Source organism: Schistocerca americana, chromosome 3, assembly GCF_021461395.2.
Source record: "Schistocerca americana isolate TAMUIC-IGC-003095 chromosome 3, iqSchAmer2.1, whole genome shotgun sequence".
NCBI classification, from domain to species: Eukaryota; Metazoa; Arthropoda; class Insecta; order Orthoptera; family Acrididae; genus Schistocerca; species Schistocerca americana.
The window spans coordinates 256,948,018-256,964,736 of NC_060121.1; the positions used below are offsets into that span (position 1 = coordinate 256,948,018).

The 16,719-nt window shown below is 38.9% G+C and overlaps 1 protein-coding gene across 2 annotated transcripts; it reads right to left on the bottom strand.

Moving 5' to 3' along the window:
- Positions 1–447: 447 nt before the first annotated feature.
- Positions 448–14,168, bottom strand: LOC124605640. 2 transcript variants are annotated; one of them, XR_006978665.1, is made up of 4 exons: positions 13,915–14,168; positions 12,333–13,828; positions 9,148–9,261; positions 448–735 (listed from the first exon to the last, which is right to left on the bottom strand). XR_006978665.1 is itself a non-coding variant. In XM_047137461.1 (3 exons), the coding sequence occupies exons 2-3, from the start codon at positions 9,259–9,261 to the stop codon at positions 541–543; spliced, it is 309 nt and encodes a 102-aa protein (XP_046993417.1). In that variant the 5' UTR covers positions 13,915–14,153; the 3' UTR covers positions 448–540. The 2 variants fall into 2 exon arrangements, 1 of the variants encoding a protein (XP_046993417.1); XM_047137461.1 differs by lacking the exon at positions 12,333–13,828 and having other exon boundaries at positions 13,915–14,153.
- Positions 14,169–16,719: the final 2,551 nt, after the last annotated feature.

Below are 16,719 nucleotides of genomic sequence, written 5' to 3' on the forward strand. Positions count from 1 at the left end.
CCCTCTTGGTGCTGCATATCGTTTCGCCCTCTCCCTTCTATCATCAAAACACACACACACACACACACACACACACACACACACACACACACACACTGATAAGGGCGGGGAGGGGGCAACAGGGAAGAGTGGGGGGGACAGGGAAGAGGGGAAGCGGGGGAGCCAAGGTAATGGGAGGGAGAGGGAGGGGGAGAGGGAGGGGGAGAGGGAGGGAGGCAGGGAGGGAGGGAGGGAGGGAGAGAGAGAGGGAGAGAGCTAAGGGGAGGAAGAGGGATGTGTGCAGGGGGGAAGAGGGCTACGGGGAGGGGCTGAAGATGGCTACAGGGAGGGTTTGAAGAGGACTACACGAGTATGGGGTATGAGCGATAGTTATTGACAGAGGCATCAAAAGTACATGTAAAATATAGTAGTGATAAGGAGAATTAAAAAATAAATAAAAACAACAGCTCACTCTAAAATAGAAATTTGTATTCATTAGCGTGATCAACAACAGTCATAAAAACATTTATTCACCAGACACAAAAGATAACACAAAAAAGTTCAGAGCTTCATTGCACAAACTTTTTCTGTTGCTTCTGTAGTTTCCACTGGTGCCTTCTGTAGACTGACAGAAGGCAGAGGCCTTTTCTCCTCTGTCTTCTGAGCTGCAGTTTTTGAGGGCTGTGTCAGCTGTGTATGTAGTTCTACCAGCTGATTATCAATGTCTTTTATCATTTTGCGATTTATTTCACTTATCTGAAACAAAAAATCAAGCATAAAACAACACTCAGAAACAATTGTTTGTAAATGAATACACACCGACGAGCCAAGATGTTACTGCCAGTTAATAGTGGAATACAACAGGGATTATGCATGACACTGATTTGACAAGACTTTGTTAGAATTCCAGGCGTACATGGCACCACATGTCTATGTACAGGCTACACTATTCCTGTACATTATGGGTGCGGAGCTGGCACGTGATAGTGTCCCACATATATTCCATCGGGTTCCGATCAGGCAAATTTTGTTGCCACCACAACATAACATCTGGATCATCAAATCAACCATGTTTGACACAATTTCTGTGTGCATTACATGTTTCAGTAAATGGACTAGACTGGTCTACCTGCCCCCCACCCCTGACTTAAATCCCACTTGGATGCACTGGGCAGATATATTGCAGCATGTTCACATGTACCAACGAACCTCCAGCAGCTGTCAACTGCTTTGGTAGATGAATAGAATGCCCTCTTATAACAGCTCCTTACCAATGATATGACCTGCATGAGAGCACATTAGAGAGCGTGCAATGCTGTCCATGGTGGTCACAAACCCAACTCAGAATGACATTCCGCAGTCTGTAATGACCAAGGGACTCATGAATTTCTGTGAGTTCGGTGTATTTACTGCTTCAGACTAAAAGTGTAATTATCTTTGTGTATTTATTTCAGTTACCTCCTATACCATACTGTAGCAATTCTTCCTACGTAAGTTTCATCGAGATATGTTTCTTGGCAGTGATATGTCACACGAAAGTTGCTTTCTCCTTAAATTCCCACTAGTGTATTTTGCTTAACAGTGTTAGTTTTATTTAGGGAAAAAATGGTGCACAGAGTTTCATCTATGAAAGTCAAATTCAAATTAAGTGAGATATATAGAAGTACTACTATTACCTCTTCTTCTTCTTGGGTAGCTCATACAACAAAAGTTTTGCCTGTCAAAGAAACAGAACAGGAATGAGTTCTCATCTGGCACTTCATTTTATTCTGCCATGAACAGGGTGCATACGTGGACAAGGAAAAAAAATTTCCAGATTTTTCCAGGATCTCCCAGTTAAAAATACACTTTCTCCCAGGTGAAAATACACTTTTTCCTTGTTAAGTGACAGTATACTTTCCCTCGGAACTGTAAAATTTGTAAATCATTTGAATGGTTATGGTTTTTTACAGCAGCTTATAATTTACCGGCACTTTAAAAAACGAAACACAGGGGAAAAAAACATGTTTTGGAATGTTCTTTGATGTGCAGCAACATGTACGCTGCATATTTTTGTTTTACGAAAGTATAAATTCACATTCCACCGAAGACCGCATGTTACTTTCCGAAGCACTGAAATCAAGATTGCGATGCGCTTTTGTAAGCCTGTCGTAGCTCATATCACGTGATCTCGACAGTGGATATTCAGAGCATAGGACACGTGATGTAGTCAGTCAATTGCAACATCACTGTTAAGTAGCGTAAACACACGAACAGGAAAAGTTAATGGTTTAAATTAATATACATAGTGTTTTTCCCAAGGGCATGCAGCTTTACTGTATGATTACATGATGATGGCGTCCTCTTGGGTAAAATATTCCGGAGGTAAAATAGTCCCCCATTCGGATCTCCGGGCGGGGACTACTCAAGAGGATGTCGTTATCAGGAGAAAGAAAACTGGCGTTCTACGGATCGGAGCGTGGAATGTCAGATCCCTTAATCGGGCAGGTAGGTTAGAAAATTTAAAAAGGGAAATGGATAGGTTAAAGTTAGATATAGTGGGAATTAGTGAAGTTCGGTGGCAGGAGGAACAAGACTTCTGGTCAGGTGACTACAGGGTTATAAACACAAAATCAAATAGGGGTAATGCAGGAGTAGGTTTAATAATGAATAGGAAAATAGGAATGCGGGTAAGCTACTACAAACAGCATAGTGAACGCATTATTGTGGCCAAGATAGATACGAAGCCCACGCCTACTACAGTAGTACAAGTTTATATGCCAACTAGCTCTGCAGATGACGAAGAAATTGAAGAAATGTATGATGAAATAAAAGAAATTATTCAGATTGTGAAGGGAGACGAAAATTTAATAGTCATGGGTGACTGGAATTCGAGTGTAGGAAAAGGGAGAGAAGGAAACATAGTAGGTGAATATGGATTGGGGGACAGAAATGAAAGAGGAAGCCGCCTGGTCGAATTTTGCACAGAGCACAACATAATCATAACTAACACTTGGTTTAAGAATCATGAAAGAAGGTTGTATACATGGAAGAACCCTGGAGATACTAAAAGGTATCAGATAGATTATATAATGGTAAGACAGAGATTTAGGAACCAGGTTTTAAATTGTAAGACATTTCCAGGGGCAGATGTGGACTCTGACCACAATCTATTGGTTATGACCTGTAGATTAAAACTGAAGAAAGTGCAAAAAGGTGGGAATTTAAGGAGATGGGACCTGGATAAACTAAAAGAACCAGAGGTTGTACAGAGATTCAGGGAGAGCATAAGGGAGCAATTGACAGGAATGGGGGAAATAAATACAGTAGAAGAAGAATGGGTAGCTTTGAGGGATGAAGTAGTGAAGGCAGCAGAGGATCAAGTAGGTAAAAAGACGAGGGCTAGTAGAAATCCTTGGGTAACAGAAGAAATATTGAATTTAATTGATGAAAGGAGAAAATATAAAAATGCAGTAAGTGAAACAGGCAAAAAGGAATACAAACGTCTCAAAAATGAGATCGACAGGAAGTGCAAAATGGCTAAGCAGGGATGGCTAGAGGACAAATGTAAGGATGTAGAGGCCTATCTCACTAGGGGTAAGATAGATACCGCCTACAGGAAAATTAAAGAGACCTTTGGAGATAAGAGAACGACTTGTATGAATATCAAGAGCTCAGATGGAAACCCAGTTCTAAGCAAAGAAGGGAAAGCAGAAAGGTGGAAGGAGTATATAGAGGGTCTATACAAGGGCGATGTACTTGAGGACAATATTATGGAAATGGAAGAGGATGTAGATGAAGATGAAATGGGAGATATGATACTGCGCGAAGAGTTTGACAGAGCACTGAAAGACCTGAGTCGAAAGAAGGCCCCCGGAGTAGACAATATTCCATTGGAACTACTGACGGCCGTGGGAGAGCCAGTCCTGACAAAACTCTACCATCTGGTGAGGAAGATGTATGAGACAGGCGAAATACCCTCAGACTTCAAGAAGAATATAATAATTCCAATCCCAAAGAAAGCAGGTGTTGACAGATGTGAAAATTACCGAACTATCAGCTTAATAAGTCACAGCTGCAAAATACTAACACGAATTCTTTGCAGACGAATGGAAAAACTAGTAGAAGCCAACCTCGGGGAAGATCAGTTTGGATTCCGTAGAAACACTGGAACACGTGAGGCAATACTGACCTTACGACTTATCTTAGAAGAAAGATTAAGGAAAGGCAAACCTACGTTTCTAGCATTTGTAGACTTAGAGAAAGCTTTTGACAATGTTGACTGGAATACTCTCTTTCAAATTCTAAAGGTGGCAGGGGTAAATTACAGGGAGCGAAAGGCTATTTACAATTTGTACAGAAACCAGATGGCAGTTATAAGAGTCGAGGGACATGAAAGGGAAGCAGTGGTTGGGAAGGGAGTGAGACAGGGTTGTAGCCTATCCCCGATGTTATTCAATCTGTATATTGAGCAAGCAGTAAAGGAAACAAAAGAAAAATTCAGAGTAGGTATTAAAATTCATGGAGAAGAAATAAAAACTTTGAGGTTCGCCGATGACATTGTAATTCTGTCAGAGACAGCAAAGGACTTGGAAGAGCAGTTGAATGGAATGGACAGTGTCTTGAAAGGAGGATATAAGATGAACATCAACAAAAGCAAAACAAGGATAATGGAATGTAGTCTAATTAAGTCGGGTGATGCTGAGGGAATTAGATTAGGAAATGAGGCACTTAAAGTAGTAAAGGAGTTTTGCTATTTGGGGAGCAAAATAACTGATGATGGTCGAAGTAAAGAGGATATAAAATGTAGGCTGGCAATGGCAAGGAAAGCGTTTCTGAAGAAGAGAAATTTGTTAACATCCAGTATTGATTTAAGTCTCAGGAAGTCATTTCTGAAAGTATTCGTATGGAGTGTAGCCATGTATGGAAGTGAAACATGGACGATAAATAGTTTGGACAAGAAGAGAATAGAAGCTTTCGAAATGTGGTGCTACAGAAGAATGCTGAAGATTAGATGGGTAGATCACATAACTAATGAGGAAGTATTGAACAGGATTGGGGAGAAGAGAAGTTTGTGGCACAACTTGACCAGAAGAAGGGATCGGTTGGTAGGACATATTCTGAGGCATCAAGGGATCACCAATTTAGTATTGGAGGGCAGCGTGGACGGTAAAAATCGTAGAGGGAGACCAAGAGATGAATACACTAAGCAGATTCAGAAGGATGTAGGTTGCAGTAGGTACTGGGAGATGAAAAAGCTTGCACAGGATAGAGTAGCATGGAGAGCTGCATCAAACCAGTCTCAGGACTGAAGACCACAACAACAACAACATAGTGTTGCTTCAAAAAGCAAAGCTTTCATATATAATATTTAAGATTAATAACCTACAAGAGAAGCTAAGCTTTCACATATAATGTTGATCTTTTTTTTTTTCGCGTTTTACACTTTAAGATACTTCATACAAGTGTGCCAGTAAAATGTTTAATACTGACATAACTTTCTAATCTTCTGGGCTCGAAATTCTTCTGAATGGCTTGCCATCAAAGAGTTGACTTTTAAATGAGAGTCAAATGCTCTGTGATTTAAGAAACTCATCGTACATTCTCGCACATAGTTCATCTTGCGTAAGAGGAAATTTACTTACAAACTAACGCTTTTCAAACCACAATTCGTAATATTTTCCCGCAATCTATTAGAAATAGATTTGTTCCAGCAGTTGTCAGAGAGCGTGAGATAAGAGGTGTCACTGCGATTGTGCAGCTACGATGACTTAGGATGCCTGTATGTTCCTATGTTTAAAACATTAAAAGATCTAAAATTATGTCATAAAAGAAACAAGACATCAGAGGATACTCCAAGAGCATTGCAATTTTTTGAACCATACTGAAATGAATAACTTGCCTTAAAGTGCACTTTTGTATATCCAGATTCCCAACAATATAAGCCTCAACCTGATATTAAGCTTTTCAGTGTAGTTTTTGGGATGTAAATCATCTTGGAGTACCAGTACTACCGTATTATCTCATATTTGGTTCTTTATTATGGCATAATGCCATACATGCTAGAAGATGAAAATGTGCACCTGAAATGCAGTGAACAGTTGAAACTAGTCAGTAGTGTGAAATTAAACACTTCGTTTCAAATAAATTGGCTGCCTCAATGGAAACGATAAAAAAAAGTCGGATTTCTTTAGCAATGCGACAAAAATAACTTCATTGTTCTGCAAGGCGATTAATGCTTGACTGTCAGAAAGGCAGAAATAAAATAAAATCTGAAACTAATAACATATTTTAGCCCTCTGTAATTATGTGAATGTATATGTATTCACTTGATAGCTCCCAGCCACAGATACCACTTTTTTTTTTTTTTTTTTTTCCTTCATTTGACGTGAGAGCTATAACCAAAGAGGAAACAGCAAAATCACTAACTGTAGACACAGACCACAAGGAAACCCCCCCCCAAAACTCAGACTGCTCTGCGCATCAGCCCCAGATCTACGATATTTCGAACCAGGGCAATACTATATGGTGATGTCCCCTCCGCCCGTCTCCCTAGAGTGTTTGAGATAGGACGTCAAAAAAAAAAAATAAATAAATAAATAAATAAATAAATAAATAAAAATAAATACTTTTCAAAAATATGTTCATTTTGTAGCGCATGTCTTTCTGAAGAGTCTGATCTATATAACATATAACTTCGAGGAAATGTAAGAAGTGTTATTTGGTCTTAAGTGTGCCAAAGTGCAGTGCCACGCCTCTTCACACAGCATTCTTCTGCCGCACGTCACTGTATTTGGCACTGTGGAATTCAAATGGGTATATTTTGTAATGGATGCCATTCAGGATAGTGGAAATTAAAACGTCCTGTAGTGCCTCTCCTACTCCCAGTCAGCCAATGAGACTGTTTTGGTAATGCGATTCTTCAGTTTCTCCCGGTGTATTTGTTGCTCGAACGGTCCATGGGAATACTGCCGGTTCATAGTGCCCGTTGGACACTATGAACCGGCTGTTTTGGTAATAATTGTCATTTTCATAATACGAGAGAATATAATTCGTGAAGTACCAATATGAAATGCCTATTTAGCCTACTACAAGCAAAATGGTTTATATTAGGAAATAGTTTCACATTTCATTCATATGCTCCAGTTTGTCACGCATGAGATCGAAAAGTAGTAGTACGAAATTTTCGTATAAATTCGGTATTGTCTCATTCGTCCATAATTTGTGTGATGTCACAATCTTCTCATCACTAATTCTGTAACTATTCCTACCACTGACAAAACTCATTCTCCAGTTAACTCTACTAACCCTGACAGAATCACCGATTTAGTTATCCAGCGATTATTCTCTGGTTGGGCATTATTATGTGTTCGTACAACGCGTTTTCCACGCTACTTGCAGAATAGAACATAAGCGGCTGCTAGCCGGGGACTGTAGAACTTGCCCTTTATAGGTAGCAATCTGGCCAAAAATTTTCTGTCAAATTTTTCTTGCATACACCGAGAAGATGACATGTAATATTTCTTAGCTACTTGTTATTCCTGTTAGTAGTTTATTTCCACTCTGGTAGTCTGAATCTACGGACTTCGCTAGTAATTATAACAACGCTGATCATTTGCATACCCAATCAATCACATAGGCAAACAGCAGTTGGCACTCACCTGTTCAGCTTTATTCCGTTCAGCTCGTATAGCCCCGTCCCCGTTTGTCTGCAGGAAAGTTTATTTCTAGATGGTTTCCCCTGGCAGGGACATCACGTACACTATGCACGCATTCAAATATTTATTCAGAAATCAACTTGGAATGTGTTCAAAAACCAATAAGGATGCATTTCGAAATCAACTAAATAATCGATAGACCAATGTGCACTAGATGCTAGGCGCTTTGTGAAACAAGGTTTTTTTCTTCCTCAAGAATATGAAACTCTGGGTTGACAGTTTGTCCTGCAGGAACAAATTCTTTATGCACAATACCCCTACAGTCAAAAAAGCAAATCAGCATTGTTTTCATCTTTAATTTGCTCATTTGAGCAGTTTTTGGTCGAGATGTCTCAGTGTGCCACTCCTCTATTTGCTGCTTTGTATCAGGATTGTACTCAAAAATTGAGGCTTCATCACCTGTGATCACATGGCTGAACCATTCATGGTCCTTGATAATCCTTCACTCTCGGTCCTTGGCAATCCTCTCAAGAGGATCAATGCTCATGTTTCCTCAAATGTCAGTCATATGCCTTTTGGGCACAATTTTGACACAAACCTCTTACATGTGCAAATCTTTGGTCAAAATTTGATGTACAATGGAAGTGTTAAAATTTAACAGGTCAACCATCATCCTTATTGTTAAACGTCAGTCTGATCTCACAACAACACCCACATGTTCGATGTTTTCACCAGTTTTTGAAGTTCAAGGTCTCCCTGGGTGAAGGTTCATCTTCAAAATGTTCTCAGTCTTCCAAAAATAATTTGTGCCAGAAAAAAATTAAGGTACTGATAAGAAATGTTCCCCGTAGGCCTCTTTCAATTTCTCAAAGGTTATGTCCACAGATACCCCAAGTTTAACACGAAAGATGATTGCATAAATTTGCTACAAATTTAACTGTTCCATTTTCTTACCACACAAGAAAAACACATCATCACTGATAGCGCTCTAAAAAAACCATGTGATAGTTGTACGTAGCTGGAACTCATACTGAGCATCTGGAAGGGATAAGGACACTGGTCTAAACAAGTGGAACAACATAGCATTGCCAGATAACTTGCAGTGTTGTCAGTCCCATCTCTGGCACACCTTGTATTAATTATTTTACAGCAATTTTTATGGACATTCCTCTACTAGACAATATGCAAAATAAGGTAAAGGCAACCACTCACCTATAGTGGATGGATGTACAGAGCATAGAAATACGTTACAGAAAAATGTATTCACAGAAGCTTTCAAGCTATCACTGTTTTTCTTGTAAAATACAGGCATTCTCTCTCTCTCTCTCTCTCTCACACACACACACACACACACACACACACACACCATATGGACACCCAAATGTACATTGTGTGTGTGTGTGTGTGTGTGTCACGTTTCTATGCACCACACACCAATCTCCTATAGATAAATGGTCGCCTTTGCCTTTCTTTAATCATTTTTGAGCAACAGATGTATGTACTGTTTTATAATTCAATAAATTAAACCTACCTTTTTCAACTGAGTGTTCACTGGTTTAGCCTTATTTTTCACTTTTAAGCTCTTTGCACCAGCAACCTTAAAGACACTGTTTTTACTCTTTTTGTTATGTTTTTCCTTCCCCATCTAAAAAAAAACATACACATGTAACATTAACTGTCTCATTTAAAGGTCAATAGCACAACATGATTTAAAATACGAACAACTTAAATAAAGCAATATGCCCAACATCAATTACAAAGTAGTTCACACACAAATACTGTTGTAAAACTGTGCAATAAAAAGCATAAATCCAGTTAGAGTGAAGGACACAGCTGTCAACTAAAAATTTTGTTGAACTATCAGAAAGAGCTGTACATCTTTAGCTCCACACTTTTTGTATCAAAGCACTAAGCACGATGTCTGAACGTGAAGTTCTGAATCTAAAACCTGGAGAAGTAGTGGCACCAAGGATTTGGCAGAAAACTAACAATCAGACAACTGGCCTTCCTGTTATGACAAACTTTTTCGAAAATGAACAACTGCTGTGGAATTTTTGTGCAATACAACTAATGGAGTAAAAACACGCACATGTTTCTGTAATGTATGAAAGATGAGAGTGTGAATGTGAGAGAGAGTGAGAGAGAGAGAGAGGGGGGGGGGGGGGGTCTTCAGTGATGGCTCTGTTGCCCAGTATAATAATTTTAGGAACTTTTCAGATTTATGTAATCATTTTGCAAATTTTGGGATTTATTTGGGCTGCGTGTAATTTTTTAGACTTGCCATGGGTGATCCTTTTGTGATGGTATTGGCACAGCAGCAAAGTGATCGCAGGTTTGTACTCTTCAGAAGATAATCAAATTCTTACACAATTTGACTTACAAAAACTTTGTGATGGTCATTTACAATATAATATTTGTATTTATTGAACAATAAGAAATTTAACAAGCTTAAACAACTCTGCTTCCACCTTTGCTGACACAAGAGGAAACCATAGGTCCAATCCTCCTCATTTACAGAGGATACAAGTCAATAGCATTTCAGATGACTCAAGTCAACTTTCAGTAAAGCGCTACGATGTCAGTGCTGAACTAACATATGATGCAGCTGCGACAGCCAGAGCAGTGCGTTGCTTGCCTTACAATGACGAATAACAGGCTGGAAATGCTAGATTCCAGCTGAGCAGCATGATGCACTGATAAAGTTTGTGCATCCTTGTTGGCCCTCACACTCTTTCCACTGGCCATTGAGGAAAACAATGTAACCGTCAGTTCCTTTTTTGTGTTGCTGTCAAACAGGTTGTGGAACCAATAAGACTGCATTCCCAGTGGCACTGACAACAGTCACCAGCTGCTGTTGCCAGAGGTCACCTGATCACGTTGGTTGAAAGCTTGGTCACACTGTGTTTGATCGCCTTTGTCAGTTTTTGGCAGAGTGAAAGGGGTTAGGTTAGAATCTATTCTATGCACAAACTAGGTTAGATTCAGAACCCTGAGGGTGGGATGGATACCACGGCAACTCTGTGCTTAGAGAAGAGTCCTGCAGTCCAGTCTTTGCAATTAAAAAGATGTTAAATGCACTTAAATGAGCTATATCTGTCCCAAATAGAACATGATAGTTACTGTACACTTTGTCTTCAATTATTAGAATAACAAACAAGTCTTACAAATATATGAGATGGAGAGAGAAACATTCAGTTTCACAATGCAAATTACAAGCATCAACTTACTATTATGATTCCACTCATCTGCTCTGACCCACAACGTACCTGTGTTGTTATATATCATTGAGGTGCGATGTGTTTGAAATATATTGTGTTTGCAGAGAGCATATTGGAGTAAGCAGTGGCGCACTGTAGTGTGGGATATTTGTTTCTAAATTGTTTGTGAGTGATGTTAGTGCAGTATGGGACTTAGTGCTGAGTGTTATTCTATATTTTGGAAGTTGGGTTTTTGTTGACTTGGCAGCAAGTTATTTTGATGTCATTAGTTATTGGTTGCTAACTTGTTTTCAGTTTTGAAACTGTTAGTCACGTTGTTAATAGCTTGAAAGTCTCTTTCTGGTGTTTTGTTTGGTACTATGTATTTATCTCACAACAAACTTAACTAGTCATTCGTTGTTGGCTGCTATGGTTGACAATATGGTGTCTACAATGAAATTCCTTCAGTTATATGGCCTCTTGGTAGAGTGTGTGAAGTGTCAGCAGTGTGCAGAGTTTATGAAATTGATCAAAGTCCATGCTTCTCAAACCAAGGATGAATATGTGGTGGTATTTTCAGAGGGGTTTCAGCTATGGTTATTTTGGTGTGTGTGTGTGTGTGTGTGTGTGTGTGTGTGTGAGAGAGAGAGAGAGAGAGAGAGAGAGAGAGAGAGAGAGAGAGAGAGAGAGAGACTGACGTTTGTGGTGTCCGGTATCACTATATTCGTTTCAGCTTTCAGATTTGTTTGTTTTGGAATGGGGACCGTCTTAGTGTTGTATATTCAGCTCTTCACCATCCTATTTTATTGCTGCGATGAAATATTTCACAGTGTTTATATCTTTGTTCACATATGTATTTAGTGATGTTATGGAAGTCATATTGTATATGCTGGAAATAGGGGTGTGTTCATCATCATGATGACTTGACGGATCAAAGCAGGTGGGTAGAATTGGAATTTTTGGTATTGCCAAATGCAAAAGAGAAAGTCTACCTAAAATGTGAACTTTCATGTAATATGCTGAAGATGTGTACCTAGAAGATCAACAGTTCCTATCAATCTCTGTACTGTAGACCCTACAGTAGTCCCCTACAAATTAAATGGCATAGGCGAACAACACTGGCTGATGATACATTCGACATGACAACTTGCTGGAAGTCTATGGAAATAAAGAGCATGTTTATCAATAGTCATACATAATAAAATAAAACTTTGTACAGATAGGTGTGGAATATTATAAGCACAAAAAAGGATGTCAAAACTAAACTAAAAGCACCGCTCTCAGTTGCATACTATTAACTTACGTATGAAAACTGTTGCAATTCCAAAATTATAATGAAATCTGTAACTGAACATTATCAAACTAGGAAATGTACAAGGAGACAAAATTTAAACAAGTTTTTATATCTTTTATCCCACGAATGCAAGCGAATGCACTTTCCCGTGTTCATGAAGAAAGTTACTGCTCTGAGAACTAGTTCCCTAGCCAGATAATAAAATTAGTAATTTGAATGTCTCACCATCAGAGTCTGGTCGTCGTCGTTTCATGGATGGTTCTCCATCTTGACACAAGTCTCTAGACTGATTGTTAACTAGAATTTCTTTCGTAAGCTTAAATGTAACACGCATCATATCTTTGTTCACTGCAACATTTCTAATGTTGTAGACTTCTAAAAGATTCTGTGAAATTTTATGGCCCAAGTTCTCTTCCACCAAACTGATAGCTGCATTATCTGAAGTGTCACCTTTGCAAAAGCAGTACACATGAACAACTGGTTCAATGAACGTATCAGGTGGCACATTGTCACCCTGTTCAAATAGTCCACTGAACACCTTCAGAAACGTTACTGCCAATGCTGGCAAGTTCATTGTAATGTGCATTGTACTACCATCACATTTTCCATTCTTCCAGCGTTCAAGCATATCTTTCTTAACGTCATTTATTATGAAATCTGTTCCATCCTTATTGAATGTTGTCAAATATTCTGACACCTTGTTTAGCTGCCCATTACGTACAAGCCACTTGTGCGCCTCAGGATTCAAATCATTTGCCAAAACAAAACATTTACGTTTGCACGCAGGTATTGCGAATGGACCGATCCCTGCGAACACATCATACAATACGTCACGTGGCTTTAGCTTAGTTATTATTCTCTCATGCTCTGTAGACAAGCGAGGATTCCAATAAACTGTGGCGAAGTCAAGCTCAAATGTACAGTGATTCTCTCTTACTTGAGTAATCAGATTGTTCTCCCCACACAGAATTTCCATTTTGAAGTTCCTGTAGGTGTTGTCAATGATGTCAGTCTTATTAACAACTGTTTTAGCGTTCTTAATTTTTTCCAACAATATTTCTCCAATGATAATCTTAAATGGGAAGAGATGTTCTCGTATATTCACATGGATAATGTGCCCAATAATCGAGTATGAAGTGAGTGGCTCCAAGTCTAAAGGCAACACAGACTTCAGCAACACCTCTGCTTTCCAATTGTCAAAATTCAACATTATATTCGTGAAACAAAGAGAATTTTCGGTAATGTTTTGTTTCAACAATTGTATTTTTTCTTCTTCTGAGAAGTCATTAAAAGAAGTTATAATTGTAGGATTTAACAGAAATCTCCGCATTACACTTTTCGCATCATCATTAGCAGCTTCTGCATTTCCGATAACTTGCAATGGTTTCAAGTTTTCCATTCTTAATAAATATTTATGCACGGTTTTCCTTAGTTCCTGTAATTTCACAGATGTGACATTAAACTCTATACAAGGGACCACAACATTTTTCGAAAAAGCTACTTTGTCTAATTTTGTTAGCCCACGAACAGTAGCTGGTGGATGGAGAGCTGTCTCTCTGGCTTCACTGTTGTCACTCTGTAAACTATCACCCATTTTAAATTTGTTATGAGAAGTGTAAGACCTAGAGGCAAATTTCTTCAGCTGTTTGGGATGCACTATAGTGTCAAAACAGACACTCCGGAAGCATTTCTGGTACAAGTGAATACTTCTCATCGGGTAACTTAAACAAGAACAGAAGTTTAACGTAAAACGAACACAGCGAGAAACATATTCCCAACAAAACAAACACTTTTGAGAACAAAATACCTTATTCCGCAAAAGCACAATAATTATGTCTGCGCAGTTTCCAATACACACGCAATCAAGTTTCACATAACCTCAAATTCCTACACACGCTACTATTCACATTTCACAACCACATGTATTTTTGTGTACAATTTCAAAGATCTCGGCGTATTTTCGCGGTACTATCTGTTCGCGCAGCTAGATCACCACATGCCAATAAGGTGACGCCAAAGCTAGTCGCATACTGCAGTGGCGCCGGTGGGCTACTGTTCACAAAGGACTCTACATTTCGTATGTTATTTGCCAGTTTTGACTATGGTGTCAGCTGAAATCATATGGACGGTATTAACGTTGAAGTACAGGTTTTGACATTAGAGTTGAGCCAAAAGCTAAATAAAAGGAAAAGATAACGCAACACGGGATCTGAGAATGGTTTTTGCGCATAAGTAAAATAGGACCAACAAACACACTTATGAAAGAAATAACATTCTAAGACGAAAATTCATACATAAACTATTTCCGAAGTACTAAAACAAATCCTGATACTGTGTCGTTATAGAGCTCAATTCAAAAATCAGATGCAATCCCAGCTCTAGCAAAATTCTCCCCATGTTTCGGGAATTTGTCCGTCATTGCAAACCATAATTGTCTTGTAAATACCATCTGCGGACGCAACCTTCTTTCAAAGACTTAGAAATATATTGCATTGATTAATGTCTGCATTTTTAATCCTTCTAGTTTTTGATTTCGTACCTATCACAACCCACTAGAGGGTTGTTTCTCACATAAAATTCACAAGTTATAGTGATTTTTAGCATCTCAAGCCATGATGATTGTTACGACTCGTCATTTTGGTTCCATAAGCAAGGTAGCTCCTTGTGTCCTTCAAGTAATTATACCTCCAGGCCGGACGTTTGTTTTGGGTAGGAAAATGAAAGCACAATGACACCGAAATTATTTCACGAAAACTGGGACAGAATGCTAAGTTTTCAGAATTCTAATGTTCCGGAATACAATGACCAGGGATCAGTCGAATGATGCCATTTAATAGTGGGGGGAAACTATTTGGCTCAATAAGTAAAACGACTTTAATTTTTAGTGGCACAACAGAAAGTGGTATCAAAGCAGTGGCACCACTGAAACCTGGGTGCCATTGCAGTATGCCATGAGCTGGGGAGTCACTTTAATTGCGTGCCTGAATGCGTAGTGAACAACAGTGGCGCAATGAGTTATCATTTCCACAGGCTGTAGTGGCAAAATTTTCAGAAAGGTGTCAACTGGGACGACATGATCGAGCATTATTACAACTATACTAAGGACTCAATAAATATACAGAAATCACAAATATTGATTCACAATGCGAAAAATGCATGTGTGCTTCAAATACACAGAATAACACAAAAAATTAATTAGTTATCCCTTAACACAATTTAAGCTGTCATGCTTTATGCACGTTAAAATGGGATACATTTTAAGTTTGTCATTAAATTCCCAGTAACAGCAAGATCCTAATGAAAGCATTCTCTTGTAATATCAGTTTTCAGATTTATCAGTGCATTTGTAACAAGATTATGCAGTAATTACCATAGTCTGAAAGCACAGCCGTAATGAATGAGATTGTTTAATCGTGCAGACCTTTACTTTTGAGTTCGAATCTACTAAAAGTAGTAATTTCTGCTTGGATCTGCAATTGGAAGCCTTTAGTTGTGAATGAGTGCTACCAGAAAAGGCATTTCCAACAGTACAGGACGAAGACATTCACTGGGACACTTTCAAATACTCTTAGAACAAAATGAGTCATTGTTATGACCATCTAACAGGAATAAGAAATCAGATGATAATTGTGCATCAATAACTGGCAGTAAGTACTGGGAGATGAAGAAGCTTGCACAGGATAGAGTAGCATGGAGAGCTGCATCAAACCAGTCTCAGGACTGAAGACTACAACAACAAACAACAAGCAGTACCCGGAGGGGCCAAAGTACAAACACATTGGGTGGTTATTGTCTCAGACTGTGCAGGGAACACCTGATTCAGCATCTAGCCAAAAGTGCAGAGCAGACACAACACTCTTCTGTAACAGGGTTACGCAACATAACTACACCTACAGACGATGCACAAACGCCTTTCAGGCTGCAAACTTTGCATAAAGAAACGACCTGAAGCTCCTAAATTAAACATCAGGCTAGAAAAGAGCGCTGACAGGCTTGGAAATTGGGAGGTCACCAGCACAGGGGCATAACATCATTGACTACTGTAAAACTCTCGCAGTTGGATGATTCTTGGGCATCCGTCTGTTGTGATTTATACATCACTAGTCAATGTTAAGCTCTAGAGCATTTCAGCCCTGACTCATGCACATTTAAGAATCTATATTATTCACACATATTGTTATACATATTAAATAATCAACAGCTGAAAACTGAACTATTATTTGCTGAAACAGGGAAACTGAAATCGGTACCTAGTTATACTTGTATAAAGAAACCATGCAGTACAAAAGGAATTAATACTTACTAATACTTATTATTAATATTTCCGGATGTGTAAAACTTGTGATGGTATATTTGAAGCTTTGGTGCACTTGAGATGGATAAGTGTGTCACTTCCGACATTTTTATGGGTCAAGTTCCACGGTGTCAGATACCTTGAGTTGTAGCATTAGAGTGAATAAATCGAATGGACATAAAATTGTCCTGTTCTTTAAAGAGTCAGTCAGTCTCTTCCAGTTCACTGATGTCGATGTCTGTTTCCTCAACAATTTCCATAATATCTACTTTTTCTTCACTTTTTTACATAACAATTCTGAAACGTTTCCACAGTTGA

What these genes read in the sequence shown, in the direction of transcription:
- LOC124605640 (XM_047137461.1), bottom strand. Translation starts at nt 9,261, where the DNA reads ATGGGGAAGGAAAAACATAACAAAAAGAGTAAAAACAGTGTCTTTAAG. An exon ending in TGAACACTCAGTTGAAAAAG is followed by an intron (nt 736 to 9,147) that starts GTAGGTTTAATT and finishes TTTTTGTTTCAG; the next exon opens with ATAAGTGAAATAAATCGCAA.